Source organism: Tyto alba, unplaced genomic scaffold (assembly GCF_018691265.1).
Source record: "Tyto alba isolate M040663 unplaced genomic scaffold, T.alba_DEE_v4.0 Super-Scaffold_23, whole genome shotgun sequence".
Lineage (NCBI taxonomy): Eukaryota > Metazoa > Chordata > Aves > Strigiformes > Tytonidae > Tyto > Tyto alba.
This window is the reverse complement of record NW_024881297.1, coordinates 29,417,471-29,434,181: the sequence shown is the minus strand read 5'-3', so window position 1 is coordinate 29,434,181 and position 16,711 is coordinate 29,417,471. Positions and strand designations below refer to the sequence as shown.

Here is a 16,711-nt window from a genome sequence, read left to right as displayed (position 1 = left end):
TATTGACATGATGTTTCGGGAAATAATAGATTTTCCTCGACAGATGTAGTCGGTGGAGAAAAATAAAATAAAATCAGGAGCCTACAGAAATTTTTAAGTGGTAATTCCCCTGTCCCAAATGCTTCCTAATATATTTATAGGGGCGTTTTATTCCGAGGTGTTGAGTACGAATTTATGAAGGACGTAAACACAATCTGTGCAACAAGAGGATTTTCCATTTGATTTGAACGCGTACACATCTCGCACAGATATACCCGACCATAAACCCTTTGATACGATCTTCCCCGCGCGTGGGCGTTTATCTCAGCTTCTCTAAAAGCGTGTTACGATCAAATATATATAAATACAGAGCATGAACGTGTGGGTGTTTTATTATGTCAAATCCGCCGTGTTGCAAGAGCCTGGAAAAACCTGTAACTACAAAGAAATTATTAGAAAGAAGCGATTTCCCAACTCGTCGTGTGAAGGAATTTCGGTTTGGGGAAACGAATTCACCAAACCCACCAGAAATAATATATGATATATATCTATAGGCAACCGCCAGCGGCGTTAGGTGTGAGCGGGGAACGTGGTGATGCTCAGATCGATTTGTGATGGGGGTCCGTATTTTTGTGGTTATTTCCCCAATAAATGTGATTTTGGGGGAGCTGTATTTCTACCCGGAGCTTTGTGCAGCAAAGGGCTTTGGTTGTTTTTTGTTTTTGTTTTTGTGGGTTTTTTGTTGTTGTTGTTGTTTGGGTTTGGGTTTGTTTTTTTTTTCTTTGAGAGATAAATTTGCGAAGCTCGACATGTGGAGAAAAGTCGAGGGGAGATAAAAAAATTAGTCATAGAGGGGGAAATACACTTTGGGAAAATATGATGCGTAACATTGAGGGATCAAGAAATTTATTTTTTGGAAGAGATAGTTGGAGATCTTGTTACTATTGTTGGCAGGGGTTTAATCCCTGCAGCTCATTCTCTCCGGAACAAAATGGAGAAAAAGGGGTGAAAAAAAATAAATCAATTTTCAGTGCTAGTGTCTGAGGTCAGGGCTGAAAAAAATCTTAAATATTAAAAAAATAAGGCCTTTCCCCATCGGGTTTGGGGTGGCAGCGGGGAGCTGAAGTATGGGCTCGGGATTTTTTGGAGGAAAAGGGAGGCACTCGGGGCAGAAGCACCCCCAAATTTGAAGAAGACAATTTTTTACGGAGGGGGGGTGGGGGGAGAGGACAGCGTGACCTCCAGCCTCGGAGGGGGAGGAAGATGCTGGGGAGGAGGAAGACGAAAAGCGGCCCCGTCTCCCCCCCGCCGCCCCCCCCCCCCCCCCCCATTCCTCCCCAGACACAAACACAATAAAATACAGAAATCCCCGAAATTGCGGGTGTCTGGACGCAGTCTGCAGGGGACAGGCTGCTCGGGTCGCCTTTGTCGCATGGGGACACACCTTGCTGTAAAAGTCTTTGTCCCCAGACTAAAGACCCCGCGTTTCAATGGGGGGCGGAGAGGGGAAAAATAAAAGGCGGGGGGGGGGGAGGAGAGAGACTGAGAGCAAGGCGGAAAAAAAAAAAAAAAACGGAAAAAAAAAAAAAAAAACAAGAAAAAGAAACCACTAAACCCCAACGCAAAATAAAATAAAATAAAAAAAGTAAACCCCCTTAAAATCGCCCGCCAGACGAGGTCCAAGGGGTGCGGGGGGACGGGGGTTTGTCCCACAGGTGGGGCCCCCCCGTCGCCTTGTCCCCCGCTTCGAGTGTTTAAATTTCGGCCCGTTTTTGTTTACTTGTTTTGTATACTGCCACCAAGTGACAGAAACTTGCAATTTTTTGCAATTTGGTGACTTTTCTTCGTTCCCCCCACCCCCCCTCTGTCTGTGTGTGTAATTGCGGCGGGGGGGGTGTTGCAGGGGGGTGGGAGACAGGGGCTGAGGTGGGGAGAGGAAACCCCCGCCTAGGAAAGGGTGCAAAGCCCTGCAAAACCTTCTCCTGCCATTCTAAAAAAAAAAAAAAAAAAAAAAAAAAAAGTCACTTTGCAAAGAAGTTTGAGAACCTTTAACACCGAGGCGTGTGTCCCCCCCCCGGCCCCCTCCACGGCCACAAACTTCGCCAAGTTTCCCAAAGCCATTTGAAACTCCTCACTTGCACTTTCTGCTAATTCAAGGCGGTTTTGGGGTTTGGGTTTTTTTTTATTCCTTTCGTTTCGTGTTACCGGGGTTTAAATCATCCCAATGTACGTGAACTCATAAAAATAGATAAGGCATGTCAGCTCGGGAACGGTATTTTCCCCCTGAAAATATGAGTGTATTTAAGCAAATCCTGAAATATTAAATTGTTGCTCGATTAAAGACGATGTAAATGTATAAATTCAACAAAGTGCTCAAGAGGTTGTCTCCAAATATATAGTTTAATTCTGCCTAAGTGATCGCCTCTAAAAAAAAACATCATTAAGGAAACTATTATTGTTTCCTGAATTATTTTTTTTTTCCGAGCCACCTATGATTAAATTTCTGCCTTCATATCTGCAAAGAATAAAGGATAAAACTGCCTATAGTTAATGACAACAATTTTTCACTCCTGAGTTATCCTTGCAGAACGTAATAACATCCCACTCCTTTTTATTTTTAATCTCTACACCCCGCAAAGTAATTGCACCTCCACATATATGTACATATAGAGATACATGTAGATACACACGTGTGTGCAGCAAAATGTCGCCTTTTAGAATTTTAAGCCATGAAGTCTTGTCCGTGACGGGTGTGACGTCATGAGCGCCACTGTCATTTTTTCGCCTCTTTTAATTTTAAGGAATATTTCCACTCCAACATGAAAGGAGACCCAAATTAAAAAAAATATATATTAACTAAAAGCTGGAAGGCTTTTTTCTTTTCTCTTTTTTTTTTTTTTTTTTTTTCTTTCCCCCGGTAAAGTTGCTACCTGCTACCTGAGCAGGTTTGGAGGCAAAAAAGGTGTTCTCCTGGATTCAGTTGAATTAAAAAACCCCATTTCTCCCCACTTTTAGCCCAGGAACCACCAGGAATGTTTCCGCAGCCGCCAGACACCTCCCTATAAACAAAGCACCACTCCGCGCTTTTACATCCCCTAAAATAATAGTGTTTGGTTTTTTTTTTTTTTCTCGTTTTTTTGGGGCTCCCCTGACTTAGCGCTGATGAGATTTATTCAGAAGCGCATTTAATCAGCAAATTAAATTTAATTGAGGCTGTGTTGCAGGGGAGGGGGGGTTCTCCCCCTGCTTTTTTTCGCTGCTGTTAACTTTTTTGCAACGTGGTTACTTGGTAATTTAAGACCCAGCGAAGTCCCGTTTCCGCGGGGAGATTTCGGTGCTGCCTTCTTTTGTTGGGCTGAGATTCGCCAATAAATCTGGGAAGGAGAAAAATAATGAAATAAATCAACCCTCTTCCTCCCCCCCACCCCTCCCACCCCCCGTATTAAAAAGAATATTTGAGAATTAAGAGCTTCGTCCCGTCGCGATACCAACGCGGGGAAAAACCTAAATAAACGCTTAAAAGTGTCAGAAAGCGCTTTCAAGCCTCGGCAGAAAGAAAGGGGGATAAATTTCAGAAGTAGGAACAGATTAATTTCTCTTCCCCACACACCTCCCGGTTTCCTGGTTAGCAGACATGTGTTTTGACAATTGCCAGAATTCTCTTTTTTTTTTTTTTTTTTTTTTTTCCCTTTACCTTCCAACCCCTGGAAATGTGTGCAGCGACTGAGAGGTTTTGCAAGCGAGAAAAATCTTCCCCCCCCCCCCCCCCATTATTATTGTTATTAATTTTTTTTTTTTTTTTTTTTTTTTTTTTGCGTGGAGCGTTGCAACTTGAAGGGACTCGTCCTGAACTTTTGGTGCACTTTCCTAAAGCAACTCTGAGAATAAAATAAAAGCAACAAGAACACGTTTAAGGCCATTTCCCTCCACCACGCACAAAATTAAAATAAAAAAATCAATAGGAAAAAGCAAAGCAATGTCTTGTCTGGGCAACTCTACGGGTGATACACAGGGTGGTAAATTCTCTTCTTTATCCACCTAGGGCGAAAAAAAGGGGTTTGCGGAGGTTTGAATTAAAAAAAAAAAAAAAAATAGCAGAAACGGCGCTGGGTGTATTTTTTTTCAGCCCCTCTTCTTGGAAAGATATGGGGGGAAAATGAGTGTTTTCGCTTATTAATGCTTTGTGCATCTTGGTGCAGAAAATGTCTTTTAAATTAGCAAATAAACCTCCCAAATAGGCCACCCTCTTCCAAACGCGGTGTCTGCAGCGCTGGAATAAAACTTTAAATAGTGTGTGAAGCTCTGAATAAAAGTATTCAGGGGAAGGAGAGATTTCATCTCTCTTTCTTTTTTTTTTTTTTTTTTTTTTTTTTTAATTAAGGGCTGCCCAGACTCTGACTCTGAGGTTGTAATTATAGAGAATAGAGACGGCTCCAAAACAATGCGAGCCATTTCAGGCTGGGGGAGAGGTAAATAAACCTCCACATAAACCTCCAAGAGTTTGTTGTTGTTATTCTGTTGCCCCTTTTTTTCTTTTTGAGGGTGTTGTTATCCCTATTTTATTTTTTATTATTATTTTTTTAAAGCGTTATTTACAGCGAAAAGCAATATTTGACTAGGAAAACCCTGTTGTAAAGAGCAGGAATAAATTCCCAGCGAAAGACCCAAATAAATAATTAGGACTCACGTGTGCCATAAATGTCAAGTTAAAAAAAAAAAAAAAAAAGGCAAAGGGGAGGGGGGGAGGCAGAGATCTCAGATACAAGGTGAAATCAGTTTAAATAAAAAGGCTTTTAATGGCATCACTTGTATTTACCTCTAAGAGCTTCGAGTATTTAATCAGATGTGAGCGCGCAGCTTTATGGCCAGATGTCAGGGGTGTGCGTGGGTGCGTGTGCCTTGCACACGCATAGGTGTGGGCACTGGGGGGGTGGGGGGCGAAGATTAAGGGTGTCCGTCGTCCTCCCCCCACTTAGTGCCTCCCAAAAGAGACATTTCTGCAGCAGTTTACAGAAAAAAACACCCTCACCCTTCTTGAATAATTTTAATTTTGAAGTGTAGGGGGGGGCATGTTGTAGCTCCAAGCCCCGGGCGGGCGGGCACCTCCCAACCCCCGACCACGACACGCGTGGGTATAAAGAAGGGGGACAAACACCCCCGGTTTCTTGCCCCACGTTGGGGTCAGCCCCAAGTGGGCAACGTGGCTGGAAAGAAAAGAGGAAACCCCCTCACCCCCTCCACCAAAAAAAGCCACCCGAGCGGCTGCAGAGCCAGTAGCGGTATCTGCAGGCTGCTCGCGGGGGGGGGCAGGGGGGGGACACCGATTTGGATTTGTTTCCTTTCAGTAATTACTGAGGGATAGAAAACACATGTGTTGGGATTGCATTTTTTTTTTTTTTCCCTAAATCAGTTCATCAATTTGCTAATTATAGCTGGGAGGGGGGAAGAAATTTCCCGACACGTATTTTTTCTTTCTATTCCCGCCCCCCCCCCCCAATCTCTGTGTGAGCATCAGTGGGGGGAGAGAAAGAAAAAAAAAAGGGGGGGGGGGGCGAAATATGGCTTATGAGTGGTGAATGTTATTTCAGATTTCTATGGGCGCTTTTCTTTTCTGGGAACAAAGAGCAACTCCTATTAAAGAGCTACTCGAAGACTTGTACATATTTCTACTGCTGTGTAGCACTTTTAATAAAACATCTGTTCTTGCTTCTGCTGATGAGTTTACATAATTGTTTGCAGACCAATTTAACCAGAAAGCGCCCCACATATTCCCTCTACATGTTTTCATGGGGGAAAAAATAAATACCTTTTTGGTAGTGACATATCTTGATGAAATACTTTCGAGAAATCCCCAAACTGCTAGAAAATATCAATGGGGGGAAAAAAAAAAAATATCCAGTGCATTCAAAACGTGAGGCTGAGGAATTGCAATGAGTAAAACATACTTTAATGGTGCCTCATTTGGATTTGCAGGAGCTTTTGGGGTGGTTGTGCTCTATTTTTTTTTTTTCACCCCCTCCTCTTTCTCTCCCTTTTCTCCCCAGAAACCTGATTTTTAACGTGGGGAGAGGATTCTATTTTAAGTTTCTCTACAGCAGCTGGTTTCTGTTCACTATAAATCGACCAGACTTTTAAGACTTGCCCTCTGTTTAGAGAAGTAATAAAACACTTAACTTTCTCGACTCCTAGTCACACGGTTATCACACAGGTCTCCGATACAACAGCCCCCGAGCACCTATACAAAAAAAAAAAAAAAAAAAAGGAAAAAAAAAAGGGGGGGGAAGCAAAAAAATAATAATAAAAAAATAAAAATAATAATTACCAAGGGAAACAAAAAAAAAAAAAAAAAAACACAACCAAACAACTAACTAGAAGGAGACCTTGCAGAAACTCCTCCAAACTTGGGCAAGGCTGGCGGGGGTGTAAGTGCCCTTCCATAGGTGCATCTCCCCACGCCAGTCTGCCCTAGCAAAGGTCCAGCCCATCCAGCTGCTGCTACTTTTAATTTACTCGCCAAATTACACCGGGCTGTAAGCAATACCTAAGGTAAGACAACACGCCAATAACTGCAAAGCCCTCCTTCATCCATCTCTCCCTCCAGTCCATTTGTGGGACCCTTTGCAACAATTTCATGTCTGGGCGCAGTTTTGCTTGGCCAGGGGTGGTTTCCAAAGGAACCCTGCCCTGCAAGGACTTGGGCTCAGGGAAGATGTGCCCATGGCTAATAATATTTGCAACACAGCCCTGGCTCTCCAGATCTGTCCAGCTGAGAGTGCCCCTGGCTGGGGGTTTAACAGCTCAGCAGAAGGCGGAGAAAAAAAAAAAATAATAAAAAATAAATAATACCCCTCAGTAATCGCATTTCTTTCCTAGTTTCTTTATTTTCGCCTCTTTCTTTGATTCCAGAAATCCCCGGGCAGGCTCTGGGGAAAGGGAGAAAAGGGCAACGCAAATACACTGAAGTTCGCTTTTTTGGGGGGAAACCACCTGGAAATCGTCCCCATGTCCATGAGTCTTATATCTGTACCAGGCTGGCTCCAAGTTGGGCAGCCTGAGGTGGGAGCCAGGCTGCGCTCCCCACCAAGGTACATATGCTAAATAAGATGGTGCACACTTCCAGCTATCTCCTTTTTGGTTAGAAACTTTATTTTTTCCCCTAGTGACACTCAGGGGAAGCCTTAACGTTATAGAAGATGAATACACGAGCTTTTTTTTTTCAGTTGTAGTCTCGTTTATGGTTTTATTGCTACCATTGATTACTTTGCTTTGTTACACAGAGGAAAAAGAGCATAAAATCCGTTGGCATCCGGGTTCCTGTTATAGCTGGGGAAAAAATATACACACACCCCCCAACCCTTCTTTGTCAGCTAAAATCTTTTAGGGATACATCGCTAAAAAAGGAATTAAGTCTATTGATTGAGAGCAAGACAAACAAATACTCTCACTTTTGAATTTGAGTGTGCACCCACAAACCTTCCTCTCCCCAGCCCCCCGCACCCTCACATTTAAAATAAAAACGTGGACACGGTGGAGGTTTAAAAAAAAAAAAAACCACACAGAGGAGGCCAGGGTTTCCCTGCCATAATTGAATTTTTAAATAGCAAGCCACCAGAATGATAAAGATACCTCGCAATATTTACAGATCAGCAGGTATGTTTTACATTTAAGGGGCAATTTATGGCACTAGATTGAAATTAAAATTAGATTAGCTGTCTTCATTTCAATTAGTTCTAGGTGCAATCTACCCAGAGAAGATAGAATATAATCCCCCCTTTCATCTAACTAAATATTTGCAATAGAAGTTTCCCAATCAGTTGTAAATATCTGCAACTACAAATTGCTGCAAACACAAACACGAGGTTGCGTCCCCAGCCCAGGCTCCTCATTGCTCTCCATCACAAATAGAAATCCTCTCTTTTTTTTTTTTTTTTTTTTCCTGTTGTTGTAGTTGTTGTTGAAAATGTAAATATCCTCCAGCACTGAAAATTAGCAGGGAAGCGTTTGAGGGGAGAAATGTCAAACTGGAGGAGAAATCTAACTTCCAGGCTAACGTGAGTTTGCAATGTTGGGTGTTGCTTTTCTGGATGTCTTTTTTTTTTTTCTCTCCCCTCCACAAGACATACTTTGGGAAGGTTCTGAAACACGTTATCAATTCAGAAGTCGCCATGTTTTCCCCCCTCTCTTTATGTAATATTTTCTCATCAGGAACACAACCATTTGATTCCATAATATTGACCAATGCTACAAGAGAGAACAAGAAGAAAAAAAAAAAAAAAAGGAGGGTAATTTATGGCTTAATATTCTGTGGACATCTGAGATTTATTACTGTGAATTCTGAGCTATTTTATTACAAGATATTAAGCAAACATTTCTTTAAAAAAAAAAAAAAAAACAAACACAACACCACAACAAAAACAAAACACAAGCAACATAATGCACAGACACACAGACGGTGCTTCCAAACCCCAGTGTCCATTAGCAGAAAAGGGGGATGAAGGCGGGGAGGGGGGGGGGGGAAGGAAAAGTTAAGCCTGGCTTAAGAAATTTGGGCCCCCCCCCCCCCCTCCAGCCCAGCTGCCTCCCCAGGCAGGACCCCCAGCCCCGGCTCCGGGAGCGCTCCCCTCCCCACCGCATCCTCCCCATCCCGCGGCACCCCGGGGGTGCTGGGGGGGGTTTGGGGGTGCAGGACTTACTTTCCATGCCCACTTAGTTTCAACTAGGGAATCAACAGAAGCAAAAGCAATTTTTTCCCTTTTTGACACCCGCCTCCCCATTGGCTCCCCCCGGGTCAGCTGACTTTGTCATTTTGTCTGTCCTGGAGCAGAGCCTTCCCTATAACAATCTAGTTCAGACTACAAACTGGAGACAGAAATAAATATTAAAGAAATCACACAGCCAGGTATAGAGGACGATATGAATTCCTATTTTACAAACCCATCTTTATCCTGCCATCTAACCAGTGGCCAAGAGGTGCTTCCCAACGTAGCCCTCAATTCAACTGCCTATGACCCTGTCAGGCATTTTTCTACTTATGGAGCAGCCGTTGCTCAAAACCGGATTTATTCTTCTCCTTTTTATTCACCGCAAGATAATGTTGTGTTTAGCTCCAGCCGAGGACCTTATGACTATGGATCTAATGCTTTTTACCAAGAAAAAGACATGCTTTCTAGCTGCAGGCAAAATTCTATGGGACATAATACACAGACATCAATCGCACAGGATTTTACCAGTGACCAAAACAGGAACACTTCGCAAGAACAAAAAACTAGCATTCAAATATACCCATGGATGCAGCGTATGAACTCCCACAGTGGTAAGTTTTACAGCTCGGAGATATAAATTAAATAAACTGAACCATCTTTACGACCTTCTCCCTAGCAGAACAGGCTGAGCGACTTTTTATGGCCCCATAAAAACAATAATATAGCTCCTTCACAGTTGCAGCTACAGGCCTTTTATTTGTTAAGTTGTTGCAAGCAAATATGGCTTGTTATGCTCTTTCTAATTAAAAGACTTCGAGAGTGTAAAATATCTATAATAAAGTGCAGCGAGCTCTGCTCGGGAGTTAAGCACAAAATATTACCGGGGTAAAAATAAGTTTTAATGACGGGTGCGGGAAGTGCGGTGGTGGCGGCTTCCCCGCACGAAGAGGGGCCGGGGGAAGCTGCCACTTCCCCCCCCCCCCCCGCCTTTCCCGGCTCCCCCAAATCCTCCAATTGGCAGAAATAATGTGGGAAAAAGAAGTGGGGGGGCGGGCGGGGGGGGGGGGGGGGGCGGGAGCAGCATCCCGGGAGAAAATGACCCGGGAGAAAATGCTGCACGCACTGCGTTCATTTCATCCCAAAATAGAGATATTTGGATTTTTTTTTTTTTTTTTTTTTCAAGGGGGTGGGGGGGTGCTGAGGAGGGGGGCAGGCGGCCGGGGGGTGGGGAAGGAGGAGCGGGGCGGGCGCGGGGTTGCGCGGGGGCGGAGGGGTTGCGCGGGTGCGGGTGTCGTGTTCCCCCCCCCGTCCGCTTGCGACCGGGCTGACGATTTTTAGTCTGTTTTGTCTCGGCATCCCTAGGAGTGGGCTACGGGGCCGACCGCCGGCGGGGCCGCCAGATTTACTCCCGGTATCAAACCTTGGAGCTGGAGAAGGAATTTCACTTCAACCGGTACCTGACCCGGCGGAGGCGGATCGAGATCGCCAACGCTCTCTGCCTGACGGAGCGGCAGATTAAAATCTGGTTCCAAAACCGGCGGATGAAATGGAAAAAAGAAAGTAATTTGAGTTCAACCCTCTCCGGGGCGGGGGGGGGGGCCGCGGCCGCCGCCGCCGACAGCTTGGCCAAGGAGGAGAAGCGAGAAGAGACAGAGGAGGAGAAGCAGAAGGAGTGAAAAAGTGACAGCTCGGCGGCAGGATCCCCCCCCGGCCCCCCCGTCCCCGCCCCACCCCGTATTTATCACTGGCACAATGTTTGGCTACGTTAAAAAAAAAAAAAAAAAAAAAAAAAAAAAGGAATAAAAAATAATAATAATAATAATAATAATAATGGGGAGGGGGGGAGTGATTTAAAAAAATAAGGTCTAAGGTGGAAATGTGGACACCCCCTCCCCACTGCTACACAGTCCCCCCCTCCCCGCTCTCCCCAGTGACCCCCCACCCCGCACACGCATCTCCGCCATCGCCTATTTATCTAACTCGGGATAAGACTGTTTCAAGCCGCACACTCCCCCCCCTCCTCCCCCATCCCTCCGCCTACCCACCTCCCCCCCCCCCCAAAAAAAAAAAAATTGGGCATCCACCCTCCGCTGTGCCGGGTCGGACTCTGCCCAGTCGCTTCTCCTCCCCCCAGCCAGAGCAGTTCTTCCTCCCCTGGTGAAAAATCTGATTTCCCTGAGAAAGCTCCTTCCACCTAAATATAGCATTTCCAAGAGCATCCTCCTTGTATTTAAGCAGATACCTGGGCTCATCACTGCATACTACAAACTGTGACAGTTTCTGTGTGAATATTTTTAACTGTGTTTGTGGTACCTGTATTTATATTTATGTTTAGCACTGTAATGTTCCACAGTATAAAGTGAATGGAGTTCTATAGCAGTAGAAAAGAAAAAAAAAAAAAATCTTGTGTTACACCCTCTCATGTATAAAGGTCATGTCCAGAGGACTATGTTGAGTATTTAATAAAAACTGAATATTATTTTTAAAGTTTATAGAATGGCCTCTGAGATTCAGTTGAAACCTTTCGTGTTGATAACAGCCTGTTAGAAAGTTCACTTATCTTCTGTGTGTTGTTCCTGAAAATCAGCTCCCTCTCTCCTTTTTCTCCCTCCTTCGTACCTCTCTCATTCAAGAGTATTCCAAAAAAAAAAAAAAAAAAAAAAAAAAAGGGGGGGGGAAATACATTTTGCTTTGTCTCCTTGAATTAGTCTTGTTACTGTATTGTTCGGTGGCATCAGGAATCTATGCCATACCTCTCGCTTCATGATTAAAAATGGATTTCCAAAGTTCAAAACAGTATATATTTCTTATTGCACCCTCCTCAGTCAAATACCAGGTCAAAGGTTCTGCTGCTTCTTTTTTATTATTTTGATTTAATTTGAGCTCTACACAGCTGAGAATCACCCAGCTCTGCGGAAGGACCCACTTCCCCCCCCCCCCCCCGACTTATTTCGACCCACTAAACCTTTCCAGGGAGGGGGGAGAGTCACTTTTATCCAGAAACTCATCCTTAGGAGAACGGAAATTGTGGATATAACGCTGGGAAACAAACCCTGCTGCTGTGGATCGCAGGCTCGGATAAACCATTGCGAAGGCTGGATAAAAAAACCTGCATTTTTCTCGCCTCTTTGTCACTGCTCTAATATTTGCTGGGCAGTTCAGTAGGTAGCACTTAGCCAGGGATGATATTTCCCTGGAAACAGCTCAGTCCCCTTCAAGTTTTTTAATGAAACAACGAGGATTTGGTGTTAAATGACCATAACCAGGAAAAGAAAAAAAGGGGGAAAAAAAAAAATAGCAGCCTGGGGAGTTTTTTCAGCCCATCGTTTGCTCGTCTCCAGCCTGGAATGTGCAGGCGATTTTTGCAAGGCGCAGGGAAAACGAAAAAAAAAAAAAAAAAATCTCTCTTAAAAGGAAAGAAAAGAAGCAAACAGCACCAAGAAGCAAAAGCCAAGAGCGTTTTGCAAGAGGGCAACGACCTGGCCGGGGAGCAGGAGGCTCCCTGGGTGTAAATCAGTTTGAATTTCCAAAAAAAAGAAAAAAAAAAAAAAAAAAAAGGAAAAAAACCCAAACAAACAAACCAAAAAACCCAAACCCAAACATATATCCACAACCACACATATATAATTCAGCGCCTATAGAGAGGAGGAAGGCGATATGTAACACCCGGCACGTTCAAGGCATTGTTGAATGGAGACGGAATAAAAAGAAAACGTGCTCAGGTCTGCGAGTCAAAGCCCGGAGCGGGCTGGGGGGGCTCGGAGCTGCCCGTCTCCCCCCGCACCCCCCCTCCGCCCTGCTCCGGAGCAGGAGGGAGGGCTGGAAATTCAGATTTGAAGGTATTTATTTCCCCTTCGCCGTGCCCTTTGAAGAGAGGGGCTGGTTTCTCCAGACAAGGAAGATCCAGGCTTCTGCCAGCAATAAATTGCGCGGGGTTGGGGGGTTGGGGCGGGGGGGGGGAGAAAGGTAACAGGAATGTAAACTTTGGCGCATCGGAGGAGCTTCTATGCGAGGAGAGATCTCAGGAGCTTCCCCGACCGCCACCGCTCCCCAAAACCTCGGAGAACAACGCGGGGAATGTGCCGCCTTCCACCAAGGCGGTAGCGCTTCGTGGAATTCCAAAAAGAAATTCAAAATGCGGCGGAGGTAACGCGCCGCTGCGAGCTACCCCTCCTGCTTGCACCCACCGAAAAGAGAAAAAAGGAAACCAGGTTTCTCCCCACCACCACCCGCGCAGCTGCGATTTTGGGCCAGAAGACATAAAGCGTGCAAAACTGCGCGTAAGAATAAAAAGGAAAAAAAAAAAAAAAAACAGAAAGAAAAACTTTGTTTGAAAATCGCGGAGCGCTGCGCGGAGGGAGCTCGGACGCAGCTTGCGCGCTGGCATCCCCCCCCTCCCCCTCCTCCGCCCCCCCCCCCGTCCCTTCCAGCAGCCCCTTCCGCGGGGCGGTGCGCGGGGGGGCGCGGAGCGGCGGTGCGGTGCCGCGGAGCAGCGCTAGGTGCCGCTGCCGTCCCGCGGCGCGCTCCGCCCGCGCTCCCCCGCGCACCCCCGGCGCCTTCCGCGGGCGCCCATCAATAACCCGCCCCGGGGTCATCAAGGCAAATTGATGAGTGGCCGGCGCCGTCACGTGACGCCACTTAAATATCCCATATTTGGGCAGCGCGTATAGGGGGAAAAAGAAAGAAGAATCCCCCACCTATAAATTCTGCACTTTAGGAGGAACAAAACGCGCCCCCCCACCCCTGAACTTCAAAGGGCCACAAATCACCCTAATCAAAGCGGTTGAAAAAAAAAAAAAAAAAAAAGAAAAAAAAAAAAAAGGAGAGAGAAAGAGAGAAAAAGGGGGAAAAAAGAGGGGAAAAAAAAGAAGAAAAAAGGAAAAAAAAAAAGGAAAAAAAGAAGAAAAAAAAAAAGAGGAAAAAAAAGAGGGGAAAAAAGAGGGGAAAAAATCCCCCCTCCCCAAATTTTCTTTTTTCCCCCCCTTTTTTTATTTTTCTTCCTCCCCTCCTCCGCCATGAGTTCTTACGTCGCCAATTCGTTTTATAAGCAAAGTCCCCCCGTTCCTGCCTATGCCATGCAAAGTTATGGAAATTATGGAAGTGTGCCTGAGGTTCAGTCCCCCAGGTACCGCTACAGTGGCTTGGATCTAAGCATCACACTCCCCTCCTCCGGGGCTGCCACCTCCCTGAGCGGCTTGGACATGTCTGCAACCCCCCGAGCTAACCCCGAGCGACCTTCCTGCACGGTCATGGGCTCTTCAGGGCATCCTTTAGCCAGAGAGGAGCAAGCATCCCTAAATCCCGGGATTTACAGTCAGAAGAGTGCTAACACGACGCTGGAGGAGAGATCTAAGAGCTCGGGTGAAATCAAAGCTGAGCCCGTGCAAACAGCACAACAAGGAGGACCACAACTGCAGCAGCAACAACCTCCACAAATTTACCCCTGGATGACCAAACTACACATGAGCCATGGTAAAACTTTCACTTCTTGATTTTTGTTTCACAGGATTTTTTTTTGCCTTGGGTTTTTATAGGCCATACGGGGCAAATAATAAAAAACCTGAGGTCGTAAATTTTACGACTAAGGCATCAATTGCTCGTAAAACTGTCCACTAAAAGGCTTAGAGGCTATATACGCCCAAATTTATGACAGCATAATTGGATCATAGAAACAAAACGTGTATAAAAGGCAATATTCCATTTTTTTGGGAGGGGGGGGTTAAAAATAACTTGAAATACACATGTTCTTTGAGGGTGAGCTTTAAAAAAAAAAAAAAAAAGACACCAGAAGCCAAGGTGGAGGGAAAGCGTGGAGAGATTTTTTCCCCCTCCACCTTCCCAGGGCTAAAGGGCGGTGGGGGGAAGAGACAAGATCCCCAAGAAAAGATATTTCCCTCCTTTGTACACTTCCTTATTGTCCGAGAGGAAGCAGGTTCACTTCTGGCTCATCTACATGCGTTTGATCTGGGCTTTAGAAAGGAAAGGGGGGGACCTGGGGGGCTGAAGGTGTTGGGGAATGAAGGATTTCAGGCTACTTCCCTCCCTGCGTGCCCACAGCCCCAGCAAACTTCTGTATATTCTAGATTTGTAACCGGGTTTTATCATTAAAAACAAACAAACAAAATAATAAAATTTTTAAATCCATCCAGAATTGCTTTGGCTTGTCATGCGGTGTCTTCCCTTTTTTTTTTTTTTTTTTTTGTTGTTTTGTTTTGTTTTGTTTTGTTTTCCCCAGAAACGGATGGTAAACGCTCCCGCACCAGCTACACCCGCTACCAAACTCTGGAACTAGAGAAAGAATTTCATTTTAACAGATACCTGACCCGGCGGAGGCGCATTGAGATCGCCAACAACCTCTGCCTGAACGAGAGACAAATCAAAATCTGGTTTCAAAACCGGAGGATGAAGTGGAAGAAAGATTCCAAGTTGAAAAGCAAAGAGGCTCTTTAGGTGGGATTGCAGGAGATGGGGAGGGGGGGGTGTCCCCTGCTTTTTTTTTTTTTTTTTGGTTGTTGTTGTTTTTTTTTTTTTTTTCTTTTCCGTCACTTCTGGTGGAAGCTACCTTGAGGAAACTTTGATTTTGGGGTGGGGAGGGAGGGAGCTGCTGGATGGACTCTGGTCCGTACCCTCACAAATCCCTCAGACAAAGGAGAGCTCTTATTAGTATGCAAAAAAAAAAAAAAAACCAGAACCCTGCTGTTAGCTTCATGCAAAAATTTAGTGTATCGCTCTTTAGGTTGTTACTAAGTGTCCTAACCTGTGCGCTCTTTGGGGGAAAAAATCACCGAGAAACAAAAAAACACCAGAAAATCTTAAAAAAAAAAAATCCGCAGGTTGTCTGGGTGGTGTCCTCTCAGCTCTAAAAATCGTAGTATTCGTAGGAAAAATGGACAGAAAAAAAAAAAGGGCTGGTGAAGAAGAGAAAAAAGGAGAGGAAAAAAAAAAAAAAAAAAAAGCCAAACCACCAAACCCAGTAAGTTTTGTGAAGTCCCAGCCTGACAGGAGGAGGGAATCGCTGCTCTGGTTTGCTGGGAATTGCCCAGGAAAGATGCTCTGGCACCTCCGCTTTGGCTCTCCCGAGTCGGAAATAAAAATATTGCCCCTCGCTGGGGCTCGGAAACCCCCAAAATCCACTTAAAAAACCCCGGAGAGGAGCCGGGGGGGGTCCCTGGTGTGTGTTTGCGCGTTTTCGTTGGGACTCGGATGGCATCATTTTATTATTATTTGCATATAAAAGAAATGCATAGACTGGGTGAGGGGGGGACGGGGGGGGGGGGGGGGAACGACACCGGGTTGTGCGGATCCTCCGAAATCTCCGGGCAGGAAAGTGCAGCATGGAGGGGGGGGGGGGGGGGGGCGGGGAGGGAGAAATAACCTCTGGACTTAATATTATTGTGTATTTATTTGTTGCGTAATTAATGTAGATTTGCTAAATGCTAAGATATATATTAAAAAAAGCCAAGGCGCACCCCAATTTGTACATCTCTGTCTAAATTCAGTCCAATGCAGTAACTCCTTTTATTCCCCCCCCCCCCAATGATGTACTCCGTATATTTATTAGTTGTCGTTTCGTCTGCAAAAAGGCGATGAAACTTCTATTTTGTCATATGGAATAAACAGTAAATAATCCAAAAGTTGGCGCGCCGGGCAGATATTTCTGTGCTCTTTCCCCGCCTTGGAACAGCTTTCTGCTCCTCTGCTACTTCGGCAAAGTATTGATTTTTATATATATATATAATAATTTATTTTTTAAAAAACAGCAGGTTTCAGGAGGGAGGGAAGGATGCTTTAGCTTAGAGCATCCTTCTCCCCCCACCCTGGTAAAGGTACGTGCTGCTTTTCCGATATCCTAGAGCATGGGCAAGGGGGGGGGGGGGGGGAAGTTGTTTGTTTGTTTGTTTGTTTTTTTAAATTTGGTGATTAAGTGCTGGCTGGGCCCTGCGGAAGGTGAGCTGCTCCCTGTCCCAGCTCGGACTTCTTTATCTTTCTTGATTTCTCTCAGGCTTTTCATTCCAGGCTGGTGTCCTCGC

General features: G+C 45.3%; 2 protein-coding genes across 2 annotated transcripts; both read left to right on the top strand.

Moving 5' to 3' along the window:
* The first annotated feature begins 1,561 nt into the window (after nt 1-1,561).
* HOXC6 (homeobox C6) lies at nt 1,562-10,534 on the top strand. The gene is made up of 2 exons (XM_032989180.2): nt 1,562-9,292; nt 10,044-10,534. Exons 1-2 carry the CDS (start codon nt 8,893-8,895, stop codon nt 10,355-10,357), a joined length of 714 nt encoding a protein of 237 aa, XP_032845071.2. The 5' UTR covers nt 1,562-8,892; the 3' UTR covers nt 10,358-10,534.
* A 3,085-nt stretch (nt 10,535-13,619) lies between these two features.
* Nucleotides 13,620-15,938, top strand: HOXC5 (homeobox C5). Its single transcript, XM_032989201.2, has 2 exons — nt 13,620-14,153; nt 14,917-15,938. The coding sequence occupies exons 1-2, from the start codon at nt 13,697-13,699 to the stop codon at nt 15,129-15,131; spliced, it is 672 nt and encodes a 223-aa protein (XP_032845092.1). The 5' UTR covers nt 13,620-13,696; the 3' UTR covers nt 15,132-15,938.
* Nucleotides 15,939-16,711: the final 773 nt, after the last annotated feature.